A 20,829-nucleotide genomic window follows, 5' to 3' on the forward strand; every position below is an offset into this window, starting at 1 on the left:
CCCTTGTTCCAGAATTATCACACATCTCACGATGGTGACAGCAGAGTATTACATCAAGCATGGGGCCCTGGGTGAGCCCTTGGGCTGCAGGCCAGGAAGGTGACCCGGGTGGGGATCCAGGAACAAGGGCGCATTCAAGGTCTGCTCTGCTCTGGAGGTGAAGAGCTCATGGAGTTCGGGGGCAGAGCCTGGACGCTGAGGGGGGCTGCCTTTCCTGTGGCTCTCCTAGGTGTCACTGGGCCGTGAACCCCCAAGAAAAATCCCTCCTCCATGGGAATGACCAGCCCTGAGACCCGGCGTGGGGGGTGGGGGTCTCCCAGTCGTTTATTAGGTGCTGAATTGTCGCGGATGTTATGGAAGTGGGTCTTGAAGCCCTGTGAACAGATGAGGGGCCGTGAGAGGGCCTCGCGCCCACCAATGGGGCTGCTGGCCCTGACCTCTCTACCCAGCTTTCCGGCCACCTTGACCAGGCTCAGGACCTGGAAGAGGCTCGCCCTGGCTTCTTCATCTTGACCCCTGGTCACTGGTCAGCATCCTTCCCTCCAGGAACCCCTCCCCCAGGCTGAAGCTCTGGGTTTTGACCCCTGCCCCAGGTCGCCCAAGGAGTTCCCGGTGTCCCTCTTCAGGGCACTCGGGCAGTCTGACACTATGGGTGTGGTTAGCAGTTTGGGGGTTCCAGTCCAGTCCGCACTGCCTATCAGGTACCGGGTTCTTTCTTCCTCCCCTTCCGCCCCCCTCCATCCATCCCCGCTCCCCCTCGGCCAACAGCCCCCTCCTTCTCCTCCTCCTCCCTTCCCTCCTTCCTCCTCCTCCCGCCCGCCCCCTCCTCTCCCATCTCCCCGCCTTCGCCTCCCCCTCCCCTCCCCTCCCCTCCCCCATGCCTCCTCCACCCGCCCCGCCTTCCTCTCCCCCTCCCCTCCCAGCTCCCCGCTCACCCCTCCCCTTTCCTCCCTCTCCCCTCCGGGCTCCCCGCCCCTCCCCTCCCCTCCCCTCCGGGCTCCCCGCCCCTCCCCTCCCGTCTCCTGCCCTCCCGGCTCCCCGCCCTCCCCTCCCCCTCCCCTCCGGACTCCCCGCCCTCCTCCCGCCCGCCCCGCCCCGCCCCGCGGCCGCCGCACCGACAAGATGGCGGCGGGTGGGAGCGGCGGGCGCGCGTCGTGCCCGCCGGGGGTCGGCCCGGGTGCGGGGGGCGGCCCCGGGCCCAGCGCCAACGCCGCCGCCGCCCCCGGCAACGCGGCCGCCGCCGCTGCCGCCGCCGCCGCCGCCGCCGCCGCCGCCCCGGCCCCCGCCGCCCCCGGGCCGCCCCCCGCTCCGGGACCGGGACCGGGCCCCGGGTCGGGGCCGGGCGCGCAGGCCGCGGCGGGCGGGGAGCGGGCGGCCGAGGAGCCGGGGGCGGCGGCGCTGCTGCGCGAGCCCGTCTACAACTGGCAGGCCACCAAGCCCACGCTGAAGGAGCGCTTCGCCTTCCTCTTCAACAACGAGGTGCTCTGCGACGTGCACTTCCTGGTGGGCAAGGGGCTCGGCGCGCAGCGCATCCCCGCGCACAGGTGGGCCCCGCCGTCCTCGGGCCCCGGGCCCCGCCGCCCCCCGGGCCCCGCCACCCCCCGGGCCCCGCCGGCCCCGGGCCCCCGCCACCCCAGGACCCAACCGCTCCAGGGACCGACCGTCCTCCGGACCCTCGTGCGCCCTGCCACCCCCAGGTCCCCTGGGACCCGCTTTGCCAGGGCCCCCATCTACCCTTCAGCCCTCTGATGCTAGCTACACCCTGGCCCTGGGACCCCCCACCTCTCCACTCCCAGCAGAGGCTCCTGGCTTTAGGATGCCGGACCCTGCCACCCAGGCCAGGATCTCCAGGCACGGCCACCCAGCCACCCCCACCAGCACCTGCCACCTCTAGGCCCCTCCGTCCTGCCCCAGTGACCTCCTGCACCTAATGTCCCGTGCTTCCCCTGTGGTGACCCCCCAGGCCCCCTCCAGACTCCTGCCTCCTGAACCCACATAAGCCCCTCAGTGACACCCCAGTCCCCCGGCCTCTCTGAAAAAGGGGACATTGTTGACCTGTGCTTCTAGCCAGTCTCCAGGACCCAGCCCCCAGACCCCCGGGCAGGGCGGGGCTGACGTCAGACTCCCAGTCCACTGCCGGTGTTCCTGACTCTGCTCCCTGACTCTGCTCCCCAGGGACGGGGGCTCGCCGATGGGGGAGGGGGTGTGTGTGACATCAGAGGAGGGGGGCCGGGGGCGTTTCTTGTACTCGCCTGGAGTGTTCCCCAGCCTGCTGCGAGGGGTTCTCCCTGCGTTTCTGGCCTGTGGCCTTTATTTAACCTGTGCCTTCGAGATTTTTCTTTCCGGCTTTTTCCTGGTTATTTATGTACCACTGGATCTAGATTCCTGTCTGCAGAACGTTCCAGGCCTGTGGTTGGGTCCCCAGGACCTCCCGTGGCTCCTCCCTCCCCTGTGTGCGAGCAGCTCTCTCCACAGTCGCCGACATGGGCCTCACCCCCACCCAAGCTGCAGTAGGGGCCTGGTCTGTGTGCCGCCCATAAGCCCCCACCCCCTCCCCCCGCCCCCAGGCGTCCCTGAGGCCTGTCATGCTCCTACGTAACTGGCCAGCCAGGCCTGGTCTCCTTCACCACCTTCAGGGAACAGAATAAGTAAGGCGAGGCTGCACGAGCTCCCACCTGCCTGACCCAAGCCCTTTGGGGACTAGGTCAGGTGGATGTGGCTGGAAACCCCACAGGCAGGTGGGGGGGCAACCTCAGGGGGAGCCAGGGGCCCCCAGGCACCAGTGACCTTAGCGCCTGTCCTCGGCCTGTCCTCCTGTCCTCGATTGAGCTGAGGCAGTGGGCGTGGGGCCCCCCAGAGGCGTGAAGGGTGTGGCCCCGCAGGGGCTCTGGAGAACTGGGAGGGCGGCCAGTGGCCCAGGCCTGGAGGGAGGGGTGCGGTAGGAAATGGCCGGAGAGTAAGGTCAGCTGGGCGTGGTCTCTAGTGAGACTTAATGAGAACCGGAGAGACCCGGGGTCTGGGGGGTGGTGACAGGAATCGTACCTGAGCCGCTGTGCTGAGCAGGGCGAGGGGAGGGGCCGTCTGGAGTCCAGGTGGGCACTCGGGAGCCACAGCAGGGGCAGGGGCACCGTGGGCCTGAGTGACCGCTTCTGCTTGGAAGGGTGGACCCGCTGGGGGTGGAGGCCGCAGGCGCCTGGCGGGAGGGTAGAAATGGGAAGCAGAGGGTTCGGCTTCCCTTGGGAGGAGGTGCCTCTCCCTGGTGCGGTGGGGGGCCGCGGCTGTGGCCCCCCAGACCCCGGCTCCAGCATCCTAGAGAAGGGCAGGTGTGGCAGGGATGCACGTGGAGGGCTGATGCACTTGGCAGAGAGCCGGCCAGAGGCCACATGTGGGTCTGGGGTCTGTGGCTCGCAGGGGTTGAGTGATGCGGGCGGGGGGGGGGGGCGATGGTGGCCTAGGGGTGCCGTGTGGATGGGGATGGAGGGGTGGTGCTGAGGAAGGGCTGCAGGCAGCCACCCTGAAAGTGGGGTCTGGGCACGGAGGGTACGTGCCTACGTGCTGACCTTTGCCCCCACGCCCGCCTGCCCCCTGGGCCTGTGGCTTCTCCCGCCCGCGGCCTGGCTCCCTGACTCACCTTGCTGGTCCCTGCAGGTGTCAGTCGTCGCCTGGGCCCCGCAGACTCCCTGGCCGTGTGTTTGACGTCCAGAGGGGGTCTGGGTCAGGCCGATGGCATTTGTCCCCATTGTCCTGGGAGTAATGCCCTGCGGTTTGGTCTTCGCCGTAGAAGGTTCTGCCTTTGGGTTGTTATTTCCTACACGTTGGCGACGTTTTCCCTGCGGCGACCAGGTGGGTGCTGCCCACGGGTGACCCTGGGCTTCCTGTGCCTCAGTTTCCCCACCGGTGAACTGGGATTGACTGCTCAGATGCCTCCATCCCAGGACCTCTGGGAGGATCGACTCAGTGACCCAAGCAAGTGCTTATGACGGTGCTCCAGGGCGAGCTTCAGTAGAGGCGGGGACGTAATCCGCAGCTTGAAAAGACGCGGGGGGCCGCTTGCCACGCCGCTCCTGGGGGCTGCACTCGGGACTTGCTTGTAAAGAAGTGAGTGGAAAGCGGACGAGGGTAACCTGACCGTGGAGAAGCCCGGCAGACCCCCACCTTAGCCAGGGGTCAAGGTCACCTTCTGAGAGATGCTGAGTGGCTGCGGGGACCCCTGATAGGATGGGACCAGAAGGGCCCCTCACCTCCAGGTGTAGGTGTGTCCCCGTCCTAGCCTGTGATACCTATGAGCGTGACCTTACGTGGAAAAAGTCTTTGTAGGTATGATCAAGTTAAGGGTCTGGGGATGAGCTCATCCTGGATTCTCGGGGCGGGGGGGGGGGGGCTCTAAACCCAATGACGAGGGTCTTCCATAAGAGACCCAGAGGAGAAGCCACGTGATGACCACGGGGGGCAAGCACTGGAGGGACAAGGCCAAGGAATGCCTGGAGCCCCCCCAGAGCTGGGAGAGGAAGGAAGGACCCTTCCCTGGAGCCCCCCAGAGGAGGAGGTCACACCTTGACCTGGAGGGCTCTGAGCCTCCGGGCCTGGGAGAGGATGAAATCTTGTTTAGATTTGCCCAGCCCTGGGAAACCAGACTGACTGCAGGAAAACATCCCACAAACCCACATCGGGGACATACCGCGGGCCAGCTGGTGGCTCATCCTGGAGGCTCTCAAGGTCGTGAAAGCTGTCACAGCCTAGCAGAGCCCAAGGGGGTGACCAAATGCCACCTGGGGCCCTGGGTGGCGTGCTGGGGCAGGGAGAGGATGTGGTGGCAGGGGAGCCACGTCTGGGGTTCAGGCCACAAAGTGGCGTGGGGGAGGGGCTCTCACGGACTTCGAGAAAGGCGCCTCGGTGTGGCCCCGCCGGGGCCCGGGTTCGGGGAGCGGCACGGGCCAGGGCTCAGAGTGGCCGTGGGCTCTGGGCGCAGGCAGACCCGGGGCGGGGGACACGAGTGCTGACCGGCCCTGGCCCCTCGTCCCGTCCCAAGGCTCTGGGCAGCCCTCAGCCTGCATTGCTTTTTCCGTCACTTTTTCCTTCTAATCTGATGCCCGGTGCCTCCATCGCGGCTGTTGGTGGCTTGTGTGAGCAGGCGTTAGCTTCTCTCCTTCCCTGCTGCACCCCAAGCCCCGGGAGCAGGCCGGGCACACGGGTGCTCGGTGACTGTGGCACCCCGGCCGGCCTGAATCAAATGTCTGCGTTCTCTTGCTGGGCTGGCTCCGAGGAAACACTGAGTCTCTTCGGGGTGGGGAAGCTCCTGTGGGAGTTGGGTAGACCCACAAAACCAGCACCTGAGAGGTTGTTTGTGTTCTCTCTCTTAACATTTTATTTATTTTTGAGAAAGAGAGAGAGAGACACACACAGAATCCGAAGCAGGTTCCAGGCTCCGAGCCGTCAGCGCAGAGCCCGACGCGGGGCTCGACCCCACGAACCGTGAGATGGTGACCTGAGCCCAAGTCAGAGGCTCAACCGACTGAGCCCCCCAGCGCCCCTCAGATGTCTTTATTCCTTCAGCCTGGAAAGTGCAGCACCGTGGAGAAGCCTGGCGGGTGGAACAGCCCGTCTGGGGTTTCTCATTTCATTGATCTGTTTGTGTTCTCCGTGTGACAGCACAGCTTCTGGTGACTGTGGCTTTCTGTTCTGAGAACTGCCAGGACCCTTGTTCCCAATTTCCTTCTCTGTCGAGACTTTTTCAGCCGGTCTCACACAGTGACCCCTCCAGTACCCATCACCCTCCCGTCCCGCCCTCCCCCTTCCCTTCAAACTGTCATTGAAACGTGGTGCTGGCAGAGGACATCCCTTTCCCCGCGGGACGGCCGCTCTAGCGCAGCGTCAGCAAGCACAGGTAAATGGCCAGACAGCGGACGATCTCTTCAGGCCGCACAGTCTGTCCCACTTCCTGAATCCTGTCTTAGCAGCACGGAAGTGCTGTAGACAACGCGAGTGAATGATCATGGCTGCGTTCCAATAAAACTTTATTTGCAAAAGCACGCGGTTGGCCAGTTTGCCGGCCCCCAGGCATCCCGTGGTCCCTATGACCTTTAGAGTCTGTTTGTCAAGTAAGTGCTCAAGGGATTTATTGGGGGGCGGTGGGGGTTGGTCCCCCACCAATACCAGGCTGGGGAGAACGGGCAGGTTAGCACACAGTATCTGGGGGCACGGTCTTTCTCGATTTGTTTAGGGCATTTGTGTTCTTAGGATAGCTTTGTAGCTTTCTTCATATAGTTTTCTTGCACATTTATTGCTGATTTTTGCTCCTGTGTTTTTTTCCTCTGTTGTGAATAATCTTTAAACAAATTTTTTTAAGTTTGTTTATCTTTGAGAGAGAGAGAGAGAGACCTACACAGTGAGCAGCAGAGAGGCCGGGAGAGAGGGAGAAAGAATCCCAGGCAGGCTCTGCAACGTCAGCACGGAGCCCGATGCGGGGCCTGAACTCACAAACCGTGAGATGGTGACCTGAGGTGAAACCGAGAGTTGGGCGCTCAACCCACTGAGCCACCCAGGCGCCCCGAATCTTTAATCTGATTTTAATTTCGATTTAAATAGCCCTGTGTGGGGGCCCCTGGGTGGCTCAATCGGTGAAGCGTCCCACTTTGGCTCGGGTCATGATCTCACGGTTTGTGGGTTCAGGCCCCGCATCGGGCTCTGTGCTTGACGGCTCAGAGCCTGGACCCTGCTTCGGATTCTGTGTCTCCCTCTCCCTGTGCCCCTCCCCAACTTGTGCGCGCCCGTGTGTGCTCTCTCTCTCTTTCTCCATCTCTTTCAAAAATAAGTAATATGTAAAAAAGAAAAAAAATTTTAATTTTTTTTTTTTCAACGTTTATTTATTTTTGGGACAGAGAGAGACAGAGCATGAACGGGGGAGGGGCAGAGAGAGAGGGAGACACAGAATCGGAAACAGGCTCCAGGCTCTGAGCCATCAGCCCAGAGCCTGACGCGGGGCTCGAACCCACCGACCGCGAGATCGTGACCTGGCTGAAGTCGGACACTTAACCGACTGCGCCACCCAGGCGCCCCGAGGAAAAAAAATTTAAATAGCCCTGCATGGCCAGGAGCAACCACATTGGGCAGTGCAGTCCTAGAATTTTCAAATTCGAAAACCATGTCGTGGGCAGATTATTTCTCTCCGTCCCTCCTGTTTGTGCCGCTTAATGCTTTTCTTAGTGCATTTCTGGCCACGGGGCATCGCCCCCCTGACGGGGGTGGAAGCAAGCCACCTTTGCGCTCAGCGGGACAGCTTCGCTGAAGTTCCTCCCTGTTCCCTGCCTGAGAGGTGTCCTGAGGTGTGGGTGCGGGGTGTTACTGGAGTCTGGTCTGTCTGACCCGACGGCTGTCTGTGCAGATGTGCAAGCCTTGTGCCCTGGCGGCCGCCACCCCCGAGGTCCCCCCCGCCCCCACCCGGAACGCCAGGCCCCCCCGTATTTAGCCCGCTGTCTGTATCATCTACGGTATCCTTCGTTATTGTGTGTGAGCGGCCCCTGCACGCTCGAGCCCGTGTTGTTCAAGGTCAACTACAGCTCTCTTCTTTTTATTGGCAAGTAATTCACGCGATTGCTGAATTCAGTGGTACGAACGGACCTCCGTCTGTCCCTTTGCCAGCCGGTGGGTGTATGGGCTCTGTCTGGTTTTTTCACTGTTACGAATCACGCTGTGTGAACGCTGGTGTGCAAATCTGGTCCTGTGGTCTTGGGTCAGCACCTCGGAGCGGACTGTTGGGATTCTAGGGTAACTCAGGTGACATTTTCAGAAAGTGCCGGACTGTTTTCCGACGCGGCCGCGGCATCTGCGCCCAGCCGTGCTCGGGGGCGTCTCCGTTTTCTCGGAGAGTCTGCCTGCGGTCGCTGTCACTTCCGGCATGATTGGGAGGGGTCCCCCGTGAAGCCATCTGGGGACAGGCTTTGCCGTGGGGTGAGATCGTGTTCCTTACGTTCCTGAACGATGTTCCCACCCTTGCTCCTGATTTCGGTACCTCGTGGCCCTCCCGTTTCCAGTGGTTTCTCTGCACCCCCTGCCATCCCCATGCCCGATTTCACGAGGTCCTGTTCCCACCTTGGCTGTTCCTTCTCTCCGTGGGTTTGGTTTACTCTCCATTTTCTGGACTCCTGATGCGGAAGCTCGCCTCGCGGATTCCTGGGCCCTTAATAGATGTGCGACGTGTCCTTCGAGCTGCGACCCTCAGGTCGGCCTGTCGCACTGTGGTCTCCTTTGCAGCCAAGATCTTTCCTCGCTTCCTCGTGTTCCTTCTCGGACCCGTGGCTGCTCCCAAGTGGGTTCATTTGCAAGCATTTGGGGATCTCTCAGACTTCCTCTGGTTGCGGCTTGGTAATCGAACTCGGCTGTGTTTGGAGACCACGCTCTGGCCGACGCCGGCGCTGCCCGGCGCACCTGCTGGCCCCGAAGGACATCCCACGTGTGCAGGCAGGGTCCCTGGAAGGTCGGTTGGTTCCTGCTGGCGGCCGGGGGCGGCCGGGCTCCGGGGCCTGGGCTGTGTGCGGACGTCTGGTCTGCCCGCCACTCTGCCGGCATCCGGAACGTTCCGGAAGCTCCAGCGTGGTTGTCCAGTGGCCTCGTTCTCCCGGTGCCACTCAGCTTCTGCGTTGTGTATTTAGGGACTCTGGTGCCGGGCGTGTGTGTGTGTGTTTGTAACTGTTACCGATCCCGGGCGTACTGGGCTCCAGACGTCCGCAGGGTGCACGTTCTAGCAACGTTCTAGCCTCCTCGACGGCCGTGGGGCGCGATGTGCACGCGGCTCCGTGTGCGGCCGTGGCCTCCGCTCCGGCTCCCGTCCCTGCCCCTGCCGCGTGTGTGGATATAGAGCAGTGATGCGCGCCCTCCCCGGTGGCCGTGAGCGCTGTCCCCGCGGGACGCTGTGGGGCTGGGCAGACCCCCTGTGTCTCCTCCGCTTTGCCCGCTGGCTGCCGGGCTGAGGGCTGAGGATCCGCCCCGGAAACGGTGGCTACTCCGTGTCCGCCTTGTGGCCGTTTTCTGCGCTTCATTGGCTGGAGTCCTGATGGGGGGGGGGCTGGCGCCCCTTGTCCCTCCCGCGGCCCCTCACCCGCTCACTCGGTTCAGTCCCCACGGACCCCCGGCCGTTGCTCTGTCCCCAGCTCGGCCGCGAGCTCGCCAGGTGGGCGCCGCGTCCGCGTTTCCCCAGCACCTTTGGAGCAGCTCTTTCCTTCTGGCCCCGCAAGATACTCCGAGCCCGTCGGGTCCCCCCCCCCCCTCCCGCCCCGGAATCCGCTGTTTCTCCAAGGAGCCTGGACCCTCTGTGGGTGCGGGATTTGGACACCAAGCTCCGGGCCCTGGGTGTCCCCTCGCTGCTGGGCTGTCCTCGATCGGAGCCCCGTGTTCGTTTCTGTGGCTTGATGCCCACATCCGCATCTTGGGCTCCTTGCCCGCTGGCGGGGACGCCCGGGGTGCGTGAGGTCCGTGCCCGTCTACCCCGCGTCAGGTGGCTGGGCCCTGACGCGCCAGGTACAGTCAGCAGCCTCTTCTGTGTTTGGATCCGTTTTCCAGCAGGAGATTGAGGTGCTTCTGGGAAGGCACCTTATCTAGGGACCGTGTGCGGGAGGACAGCGGGGCCTGGGGACCTGCTGCGGTGGCGTGAGAGCCCGGGGCCTCCGAAGACGTGGGTGAGGCCGGCCACGGCAGGGACAGGAGCCGCCCGGTGCGGCCGGAACCTACAGCTCGGGGGGTGCGAGAGCCACACGGGGTCTCCTGCCCCAGCTCCAGGGCTAGGCGTCCGAGGTCACGGTGTCAGCAGGGCTGCGCTCCCTCCGGAGGCCCTGGAGGGCCCCCCCTGCCTCCTCCAGCTCCTGGGGTCCAGGCGTCCCCTCCAGTCTCTGCCTCTGTCCCCACGTGTCCTTTCCCCGTGTCCGTGTCCGAATTCCCCTCTTGCAGAGACACCGGCATGGAATTGGGGCCACCCTCCATGCCCTCGTCCGAACCAGTCACATTCTACAAGGACTGTTCCCAAGTGAGGTCCCGTCCTGCCTTTCCGGGCGGATGGGATTTTGGGGGGACGCTGTTTGCCCCACTGCACTCGGGTTCCTGTCCGTCTCGGGTCTGGTCCTCGGATGGGATCCAGCCGCCGTGCCGCACTGTGGCCCAAACAAGGGCCGGAGACGCCGAGGGAGGGGGAGGGAGGGGCCGGGGGAAGGGGTGCTCTGCCCCTCAAGGGTGGGGGGCTGCTCAGCTTGGGGCAGGCAGAGGCCGGGGAGCAGGACGTGGGGGCTGACCGCACCCTGCCTGCAGATGCGTGCCGACCCGGAGGGCTCTGAGCCGGGGTGGCCGCTCAGAGCCCTGTTTGTCCCCACGTGGACCCGGGAGTGGGTGGGTGTCCTGGAGGCTGTGCGTGGACAGCACAAAGCACAGGGCGGGCGGCGCCTCCCTGAGCTCGGCCACCGTGGAGGCCCCCCCACGTCGTGGTCCAGCTGGAGGGTCCCCGGCTGGCTTGGGGGGCCCCGAGTGGCCACACCGCACGCGACAGAGCCTGCGGGCCTCCTCGCGGCCACCGCCTCCCGAGGCTGCCCCGGGGATTCGGCCCCGCTCAGGTGCCCCTGCCAAGCCTTCCCTGACCCTGGCTCCTGTCGCGGCCTTGGGTTCTTCCTGCCCCACAGTCAGGCTGTCCCTGCACTTACTGTGTCTGCCCCACTTCAGGATGGCCGGGAGCCTCGTGCCCACGACCTGAGCGCGGGATGTGCGTGCAGAGCGGGGGGGGGTGGACGGACGCACGGACGGGGCTGCGGGGGCGTGAGGCCATCCTGCCGTGGGGCCGGTGACCTCAGTCGTCCCGCCCAGTGTTACCACTGAACCTCTGAGCAGCCTTGCTCCAGAGTGCGGCCTTCTAGAGCCATCTGCCAGCGGGACCTGCTGGGCCGGGGTCTGCCGGGGTGCTAGCCGGGGTCGCTCCCGCAGCATCTCCTAGGGGGACCGCCGGCCCCCCCCCCCCCCCCCCCCCCCCGCCGCCGACAGCCCCCGGGGTCAGTGACAGGAGCAGTCAGGGCCACGTGGAGGGTAACCTCGGTCTTCTCTGACACGCCAGGTTCGTGCTGGCCGTGGGCAGTGCTGTCTTCGACGCCATGTTCAACGGGGGGATGGCCACCACGTCCACCGAGATCGAGCTGCCCGACGTGGAGCCCGCCGCCTTCCTGGCCCTGCTCAAGTAAGACTTTCTAGATCTTTCACACTGTGGGGTGGGACGGACCAGCCTGATGTCTTAGAAAGTACACAGAGTTCAGGAAGAAGGTACAGAGACCCCCAGGGACAGCACCTCCGGAGCCCCTGATCTCCAGAATTGCCTCTGAAGTGAGGGGTGGGCCCTGGGGGCCCCCACCCCATTTTCACTTTCGCAGACTTTTCATTGAGATGTGATTCGCACACCGTACGATTCACCTGTTTACAGTGTGCTGTTGAGCACTTTGCGGGCATTCGCGGGGGGCGTGTGCCCCTCACCACCGCCTCATTCTGCCTTCTCATCGCCCCAAAGAGCAGCCCCGTCCCCATCGGCCGTCACCCCCTCCCCCGGCCCCCGCGAGCCCCCTTCCCGTCCGTGGACGGGTCCGTTCCGGACGTTTCACACACGCGGACTCCCACCCCGCGTGGCCTCTCGTGTCGGGTTCCCTCCCTGAGCGTCGCGTGTTGAGGCCCGGCCACGTTGCCGTGCGCGTGAGTCCCCGTTTTCATCCTTTGGAGTCGACACGAGTTTTGGAGGAAGTAAGACGTTGCAAGGATGGTAAATGCCACCTCTAGCTTTCCCTTTTCTGAGCCTCAGAATTTCTCCTCAAGTACTTTAAGTAAACGCGGTGGATGCCCAGGGTGGGGGCCGCAGGCAGCCGGCAGCCAGAGGCCACAGGTGAGGCCTGGCCGCTGGCTCTCCCGAGCTTCCAGACTGTCCTCCTTGCTCAGCCGAGCACAATTCTCTTGCTTCCAGAAGCGCTGGGTGTGAATCACGGTGGGTAACTTTAAAGATTACCCCGAACAGTTAAAACATCTCTGTAAAAGCAGTTTATTTTTTCTCTATTATAATGATAAAGACGGCACAGGTTCACAAGAGAGAGAGGAAGGGAGGGAGGGAAAAGGGACAAAAAGAAGGTTCCAGAAGAGCATAAAGGACAGAACAGACCTGCCTCCCATCTGCCGTGTCCGAGGCCATGTGCTTCCTGGCTGTGCCCCCCAGCTGGTGTCCCTGCACCCCCCTGCCCCCTGGGGAGAATTTTGTTCCGGTTGGTTCCGTCTGTGGATGCCCCTTAGTCCTTGACGCTGACGTGGTCGGTCCTGTGCGCTGCCCCCAGCGTCTTCCTGGTGACAGGGAGCGCTTTTGGGAACAATCTCTGGCTGGGTCTCTATGTAGCTTCTCAGACCACTAAGGCCAGGGGCGGGCGACTGCCTGTTTGGAGCTAGACGGGCTCCGTCACCACCGCTCACACTGCCGCGGTTCCCGGAAAAGCAGACCCGGCCTATTCGTAAGCTATGGGTGGGGCTGTGTGCCGATAAAACTTTATTGACAAAAACAGGTGACAAAACCATAAGCTATCACTTCGTACCCACCAGGGCACCTAGTATTAAAAAAACCAAAACCCAGAAAAGCCAAAGGAAAGTAACAACAATTAGGAAGCGAAGACATCGGGGCCCTCGTGGCCTCCGCGGAAACAGTCTGGAGGCCCCTCAAAAGGCGTAAACCTAGAGTCACCCTGTGACCCGGCTGTTCCACTCCCGGATGTCTGCGCGGGTAACCGGAAGCCGGGGCGCAGACGGACGCTTGCCCCCCGGTTTCACAGCGGCAGCGTCCGTGAAAGGTGGACACACTGTCTGCTGGCATGTAACAGACAAACACGGGGTGTCCATTCACCCCCAGAGGATGACCCAGCCTCGGGGAGGAAGGACGTCCCGCTGCCTGCCACCGCGTGGACGGGCCCGGAGGTCGCTGTGCGCGGTGACCGGAGCCGGACACAGAAGGACGCGTCCCGCGCGACCCCACTCACAGGGGGTCCCCGGAGGAGTCCCGTCCACAGGGACAGAGAGCGGACGGTGGGAGCCAGGGGTGGGGAGTCCGTGCTTCGTGGGGGCAGGGTCTCAGTCTGGGGAGATGGAAGGTTCTGGGGGCGGATGGAGGGTGGGCGCACGACAGTGTGAGTGCGCCCGATGCTGCTGAAGTGTATGCGTAAAAATGCTTATGATGGTTTAAAGTATTTTTTTAAGTTTATTTAATCTCTACACCCCATGTGGGGCTCGAACTCACGACCCCAAGGTCAAGATTTGCGTGTTCTTCTGACTGAGCCAGCCAGGCGCCCCTGTGTTGTATTTTATTGTAACAAATAGAAGAAAAGTGATAGCCGTGAGAACGCACGCACGCACGCACGCGCGCACACACACACACCAGCAGGGGACAGGTTTAGATTGAAGTCTGGTGACATGCGGGTTCCGGCTGCTCTGTCTCTCCCGCCGTCCCCCCCCCACCCCCCCGGGCTTGAGTCAGTTTTGCTGGGCTGCCCCCAAGAGGGTGGACACTGTCATAACCGCTGTGTGAAAGGCTCAGCCGTCTCCTGGCACCGATCCTGGCTGTCCCCCCCACCCCGACCCCTGCACTGCTGACTTCCGGGTTCGGTCCCGGGTCCTGTGGGGGGTCCGGCAGCATCCCCGGTCTCCTCAGGTCCAGGGTCTCCCGGACCCCACAGGATCGTAGCTGTTGATATGTGGAGCTGCGTTTGGCTTCCGGCACATTCTGCGGGGGGGGGGCGGGGGCGCGGTAGGAGGGCAGGCACACCCTTCCAGGTGTTTGCCCTTGTGGCTGCATCCTGAACCCCCTGCCAGCTCTGCACGAGAGTCCTGGTACCTCCACTGCCTCGTTTTTCAATTGAGCCCAAGTTCACATCGCCGGAGGGGCGGTCATCGTGTCGAGTGTCTGATTCAGGCCTGCGTTTCTGGTCCTCTGCTCGCCCAGAACTCGCTGAGCTCTGCAGCCAGGCCTGCCGTCCAGGCCCGGAGGTGTGGCAGGCTCTCCCCAGGGCAGATCCCATGCAGGTGCCTCTGGGGGAGTCTTGGTGGCCCTGGTGCCCCCGCATCGGGGTGTCACCGGGAAGGAAGCCGGTCGCTGCACGGCCCCGCGTTCTGGGGTCCGAGTGCGGGTGGCTTAGCCTCTGGCCGGTTTCGAGGCAGATGGTCTTTGCCGGGTCACGTCGGTAGGCTACAGCGCGAAAGACACCGGCTCTGGAAGGTTCCTCGGGGTCGGGCTGGTGGGGCGGGGTCTGAGCGAGCGAGCCGTCGGGGCCGGGCTGGTGGGGCGGGGTCTGAGCGAGCGAGCGGTCTGGGCCGGGCTGGTGGGCGGGGTCTGAGCGAGCGAGCCGTCTGTCTTGCAGGTTTCTCTACTCGGATGAGGTTCAGATCGGGCCCGAGACAGTCATGACCACGCTGTACACCGCCAAGAAGTACGCGGTGCCGGCGCTCGAGGCCCACTGCGTGGAGTTCCTGAAGAAGAACCTGCGGGCGGACAACGCGTTCATGCTGCTGACGCAGGTGCGCGGGGGCGGGGCCGGGCCGGGGGTGACTGGGGAGGGCAGGGCGACCCGGCCGGGTGCTCGTGCTCCAGAGAGGGTGCGGGTGCGCCGGGGCCGGGCAAAGGCGTGGGGGGTGGGGGGGGGACCAGGTGAGGATGAAGGGGTGGGGAGATGGGGAGGACGCGGGGGCGGGGCCAGGCCGAGGGCGCGCGAGGTTACAGGCGCGGCCGCGCCGCCCGCAGAGGGCGCAGGTGTGCTGCGGGGAGGGCAGGTGAGGGCAGGTGAGGGCGCTGGGACCTGGTGAGGACGCGGCGGAGACTAAGGTGCGCGAGGTGGGGGAGGCGGCGGAGACGAGGGTTTGGGGGGGCGCCGGGGGGGCGGGCGAGAACGCGGGTGGGCTGGGCGAAGGCGCAGGGTCGGGGGCCCGGGGAGGAGGTGCGCGCGGACTTGGGTGGAGGAGGAAGGTGTGGGGGAGGGGAAGGGCCAGGCGCGAGCACGCAGGTGCGGATAGGTTGCGGGGGGGGGGGGGGGGGGGGGGCGTGCCTCCCACCGCGGCTGACGCGCTCCCTCTTTCCAGGCACGACTCTTCGACGAGCCGCAGCTGGCCAGCCTGTGCCTGGAGAACATCGACAAGAACACGGCCGACGCCATCACCGCCGAGGGCTTCACGGACATCGACCTGGGTGAGGCGCGCCTGCGTGGGTAGGGGGGCGGGGCGGGGGGGGGGCGAGCACGGCCGCGAGGGGGAGGGGCATCCGTGCTGAGCCGGCCCCTCCCACAGACACGCTGGTGGCCGTGCTGGAGCGGGACACGCTGGGCATCCGGGAGGTGCGCCTGTTCAACGCGGTCGTGCGCTGGGCCGAGGCGGAGTGCCAGCGGCAGCAGCTGCAGGTGACGCCCGAGAACAAGCGCAAGGTGCTGGGCAAGGCGCTAGCGCTCATCCGCTTCCCGCTCATGACGATCGAGGAGTTCGCTGCAGGTAACTGTCAGGGGGCGGGGGCCGCTCGGCGGGAGCCTGACCCCCGGGGACCCCAGGTGTGACCCGCCCCGAGAGCTGGACGGCGAGGGTCCACGTGTGAGGACGGAAGGCCCCGCGGATGCCGCCAGATCGGCACTGGGTTCCTTTCCTTCTGCGTCGCGTGTCTGCGTTTGCGCGCTGGTCCCCCGGGGGCTGGGGCCGGCGTCCCAGGGGCCAGGCTCTGGCATCAGCATCCTTGACAAGCATGTGGGGGGTGGGGTGGGGGGCTCGGCGCCGGGCGGACGCGGGGGCAGCCGGCCGTGCCTCCTGTCCCGTGTGGATGCGGCTCCCGCAGCGGTGCCTGACCTAGAGCCAGCCCTCCCCTGCGGGGCTGGAGGGTCCTGGGTGAGGCCACGTCACCGCCGGTGGCCTGGCCGGTGCACCCCCGTCCCCGGTTAGGGCTGTTTGGGACCGTGTAGCATGAGTCTCTTGTCTGTGCTCCCTGGGACAGATTTACCCCCGAGATTAGCGCTCTTTGATCTGAAATTTGGATGTGACAGGGTCCCCTGCGTCACGTCTGTTCGTCCATAGTGTTGTCAGTGCTGGGGTGAGGCTCTGTGTTCCGGGATCGCTTGCTCATCACTTAGTGCCTCCCGTGTGCCAGGCTCTGGCAGTAGGTGGTGACTGTGGTGGCCTGGCCACTTCCGACTGGGGCTGGGTCGTTCTCCAGGATGGATGGGGGGCTGTCACTGGGGCCAGGAGCACCCCGGTCATGAGGGTCCCAGATGTTACCTAGACGTGGCTCAGGGGGCCAGGCTCCAGGCTGCACCGTCCCATCCTAAGACCCCTCCCTGTGTGAACCTAGCTGGACCCCTCCCCCGCCACCAGACTGGTGCCCCCAGCACTCTCCTGGAGGCCCCCCGGCCCACCTGGCAGCCAAACCCAGTGGAGTCCCAGGCCCCTGTGACCCGGCCCACCCCCTCACCCTGGGAGGGGTGTGTTTGCTGCTTCCTGCCACCACCCCCTGTGCGGGCCCCCTCCTGTGTCCACCTTCCCCCCCCCCCCCCCCGCCCCGGACCGTGTGGGTCCTCCAGGCTGAGGTAGCCCAGTTCTGGCCCCTGCTCTGCCCAGATCGTGGGGAAGGACACTGTGTGTGTTCTCTTGGATTGAGCCGGGCTTTCCTGTTCCGTTCCTCCGTGATGGGTGTCCCTTGTCACTCAGCATGTTTTAGAGAAGTGTCCTGCTTCTCAGGTACCCCTAAATACAAGAGACCTAGAGGGAAGTCTGAAAAAACCCTCCGAAGACCGCCCCCCCCCCCCCCCCCCCAGCTAAGTGTGCTCCAGCCGCGGCCTCCTGTAGCTCCTTCTGCGTTTTCTGTGCAGAGATTAAAAAGCCCTGGTTACCGTTCTGTCTCCCAGTTGTATCCTCCTTACTCACGTAGAGGCCCCGGGGCCAGGGCACAGGAGTGGGGGGGCCGAGCAGCACTGGGGCAGCCTGCAGAAACCGGCTCAGAGCTGAAGGATTCTCGTGAGCCTGCGAGGGGGGGGGGGGTCGAGGGGGAGTCCCCCCACGCTGCTTGTCCTCCTCTGCTTCCACCTCCTGGAGCCCCTCCGGCTCGGGGCCTGTCCGGGGAGTCACGCCCTGGCAGCGGCCGGCCCCACGTGTGCAGGGCAGGGGTGGCCGCGCGCTAGGTGGGCAACCTGGGCGGCGGGGTTGCTGAGTGAGGCCATGAATCGGACTCCCTCCCCCCTCCCCCATGCAGGGAGGGGCCATCCTGCCCCAGGGCTGCCCACCCCCGGCATCTTCACTCTGGTGCCCTTGGAGGCTCACCGCCACCCACCCTGCCCGCCCTCCCCAGCCGCCGGGCGGGCCCCCGCCGCAGCCCGACCTCCGCCCCCTGTGCCCGCAGGGCCCGCGCAGTCGGGCATCCTCGTGGACCGCGAGGCGGTCAGCCTCTTCCTGCACTTCACCGTCAACCCCAAGCCGCGCGTCGACTTCATCGACCGGCCTCGCTGCTGCCTCCGCGGGAAGGAATGCAGCATCAACCGCTTCCAGCAGGTGGAGAGCCGCTGGGGCTACAGCGGCACGAGCGACCGCATCAGGTGGGCCAGGCGCGGCCGGGTCCCCGCGGCACTGGGTGGGGCGCCGCCCCCTGCGGCCGGCCCGGAGGCTCAGCATCCCCTGTGTCCGTGGCTCAGGTTCTCGGTCAACAAGCGCATCTTCGTGGTTGGCTTCGGGCTGTATGGCTCCATCCACGGGCCCACCGATTACCAAGTGAACATCCAGGTGCCCGCCCCGCCCCCGTCGCCTCCGCGCGGGTCCCAGGCTGGACTCCTCGCGTGGCCCCCCCCCCCCCCCCCGCCCCCCGTTGGCCTCTGAGGGGCCCCGCGGGGGTGGAGGTGGGGGGCCCTGGTGAGCAGCGCCGGCTCCTGCCCCCCCCCCCCCCTCCGCCCCCACAGATCATCCACACGGACAGCAACACCGTCCTGGGCCAGAACGACACGGGTTTCAGCTGTGATGGCTCCGCCAGCACCTTCCGGGTCATGTTCAAGGAGCCGGTGGAAATGCTGCCCAACGTCAACTACACAGCCTGTGCCACGCTCAAGGTGAGCCCTGGGCCTGTCCGGGATCCGCCTGTAGTGGGTACAGCTATAGGGTGTCTATGCGGTGTGTCGCTGTGGGGGCGTCTGCCGCGCTGGGCCCCCCCCCACAGCACAGACACCCAGGGGAAGGGCTCTGCCGCCCCCCGGCCCCCCCTCACAGCACAGACACCCAGGGGAAGGGCTCTGCCGCCCCCCGGCCCCCCTCATAGCACAGACACCCTGGGGAGGGGCTCTGCCGCCCCCATCCCCCCCCGGCCCCCCCTCACAGCACAGACACCCTGGGGAGGGGCTCTGCCGTCCCCCATCCCCCCCGACACCCCCCACAGCACAGACATCCTGAAGAGGGGCTCTGCCGCCCCCATCCCCCCCCCGACCCCCCTCACAGTACAGACACCCTGGGGAGGTGCTCTGCTGCCCCCCGACCCCCCCCCCACAGCACAGACACCCTGGGGAGGGGCTCTGCCGCCCCCCATCCCCCCCAACCCCCCCCCCCCCACAGCACAGACACCCTGGGGAGGGGCTCTGCTGTCCCCCATCCCCCCCCGGCCCCCCCCTCACAGCACAGACACCCTGGGGAGGGGCTCTGCCACCCCCCCATCGCCCCCAGCCCCCCCTCACAGCACAGACACCTTGGGGAGGGGCTCTGCCATCCCCCATCCCCCCCGACACCCCCCACAGCACAGACACTCTGGGGAGGGGCTCTGCTGCCCCCCACCCCTCCTCACCCTGGGCCCCCCCCCATCCCCCGCCCTCCTGGGGCCCTGGGTGCCTGACCGCAGGGACTGTTCCCACCCAGGGCCCAGACTCCCACTATGGCACCAAGGGCCTGCGCAAGGTGACCCACGAGTCGCCCACGACGGGGGCCAAGACGTGCTTCACCTTCTGCTATGCGGCGGGGAACAACAACGGCACGTCCGTGGAGGACGGCCAGATCCCCGAGGTCATCTTCTACACCTAGGCCGCCCGGTCCCCGAAGCCACCTGATGCAAGTAGGCCGCCCCCACCCCGTACCGCGCCCCCTGCCACGTTTCTGGGCGTCAGGAGAGGGTCTTCACTCCCTGCTCGGGGGAGCCGGGCAGGGGCTGTGATGCGGTCCTTCAGGACGTGGGGGGGTGGGCAGGGCTGGTGCGGACCCGCCCTGAGCCAAGTGTCCCCCCCGGGGCCTTGGACGTGGGGGGGTCCCACATGCCGTCCCTGCAGCTCAGGGCCACCCGACCAACCGCCTGACCGCAGGATTCAAATAGGATTCCGTCTCATGTTTGTTCTAACCGCACATAGCAATGCATCTTGGGTCCCCATTTCTCTGGTAGGAGGCGGCGTGTGGCGTCCTGGTCTATTCACTGGGGATGCTTGGGCCGCCCTGACCCTGGCCCCCAGCACACTGGCCCAGCCCCCCTCGAGGTCCCACAGGCTGGCTTTCTGCCAGGCCCTGGCCCGCCCAGAGAAGGGTCCCCTGCAGCTGCGGGCACGAACTCCCTACCTGATCTGCCCAGAGGGGCAAATGGTGTGGGGCCTGCCTTGGTGGCCGCGACCCCGGCTGGCCCCGCCCCCTGTACATACCGAAGCCCCGCCCCACCCGGCCTCTGAGTGAGCTCTAGGTCCAGAGGTGCTGGAGGGCGGAGCCCCTCCCCTAAGTCCCCAGTCCTTCCCCCACCGCGTTTTCACCCCAGTGATCCCTTCCGGAAACTGTCCTCCCCAAGCCATGAAAGGTGTGCCCTCCTCACACCAGACCCCCAAATGATTTTTTTAAATAAAGGAAAGAAACGAAACCATCCTGACCTGCGTGCTTCTTCTGGTCAGGGGTGGCGGGAGGGGACCCTGGCAGCTTTGAGATCTGGGTCTTCTCTCTGCAGTGGTCTCCCTGCCCCCTCCACCTGTAAGATTGGGGGGGGGGGGGCTGTGACTCTGCCTGCATCCGGAGTCGCTGCTAACACAGATGTCCCTCCCCTAGGGCGTCCAGACCAGGTGGGGATCCTCCCCATGCCCTCTGTCCTCACAAAACTTCTGTGATGTCCATCATGTCCCTGCAGAAGCCCCCACCCCAGACCCTGCTGCAACAAGCTGTGCCTACACCGTGTTGGCTCTGCCCTCTGGACCGGGGCTGTGCCTGTGCAGCGTGGGTAACCTGACCCGGGTCCGCCACCTGGCTCTGCCCCACGTGTTAGGGCGTTCCTGAGAAAAAGCAGAGAGGGAACAGCATGGTAGCCAGGAATTTTCCAAAATGAATAAAGACATCAATTCACACACTGAAAAATCTCAGTGACCCACAGTGAGGTTAAAAAAAAAAAATTCACGTATACACAAACTGCTAAAAACCAAAGGGAAAAAAATGTCACAAACAGCCAGCAGAAAGAACTACCAAACTTGAATTCTGAGCCCTTCAAAAATGTAAGTAAAGACAGACGGAAACTCAACCGCATCAGTTACGTTAAACGTATGCAGATCTAAATCCTCCGGTTGAAAGGTTAGGACCATCAGACTGGATGCAAGACCAAAACCAGACAACTTCCTGATTGCAAGAGTCTCACTTTAACTACAAAGAAACAGAAACTGAGGCTGAACGGTGGGAAAAATCGCCCTGCAAACACTGACCATACCTGTATCAGTACCAGACAGACCTTAAGGCAGTGAGCGTTCGTAACAATTAAAGGACATTTCACGAGGATGAACAGGTCAATCCCACAGGAAGAAGGACTGCCCTAAGTCTGCACCAGAGCACCATTAGATAGGTTTA

General features: G+C 64.7%; 1 protein-coding gene across 1 annotated transcript; it reads left to right on the forward strand.

Moving 5' to 3' along the window:
- Positions 1–1,113: 1,113 nt before the first annotated feature.
- BTBD2 (BTB domain containing 2) lies at positions 1,114–19,867 on the forward strand. The gene is made up of 9 exons (XM_086699635.1): positions 1,114–1,544; positions 11,084–11,203; positions 14,397–14,553; positions 15,112–15,217; positions 15,316–15,513; positions 17,402–17,594; positions 17,691–17,778; positions 17,952–18,098; positions 18,892–19,867. Exons 1-9 carry the CDS (start codon positions 1,123–1,125, stop codon positions 19,051–19,053), a joined length of 1,593 nt encoding a protein of 530 aa, XP_086555761.1. The 5' UTR covers positions 1,114–1,122; the 3' UTR covers positions 19,054–19,867.
- The last annotated feature ends 962 nt before the right edge of the window (positions 19,868–20,829 follow it).

This window comes from Puma concolor, chromosome A2, assembly GCF_028749965.1.
Source record: "Puma concolor isolate L17-30 chromosome A2, mPumCon1.1.hap2, whole genome shotgun sequence".
Classification (NCBI taxonomy): Eukaryota; Metazoa; Chordata; class Mammalia; order Carnivora; family Felidae; genus Puma; species Puma concolor.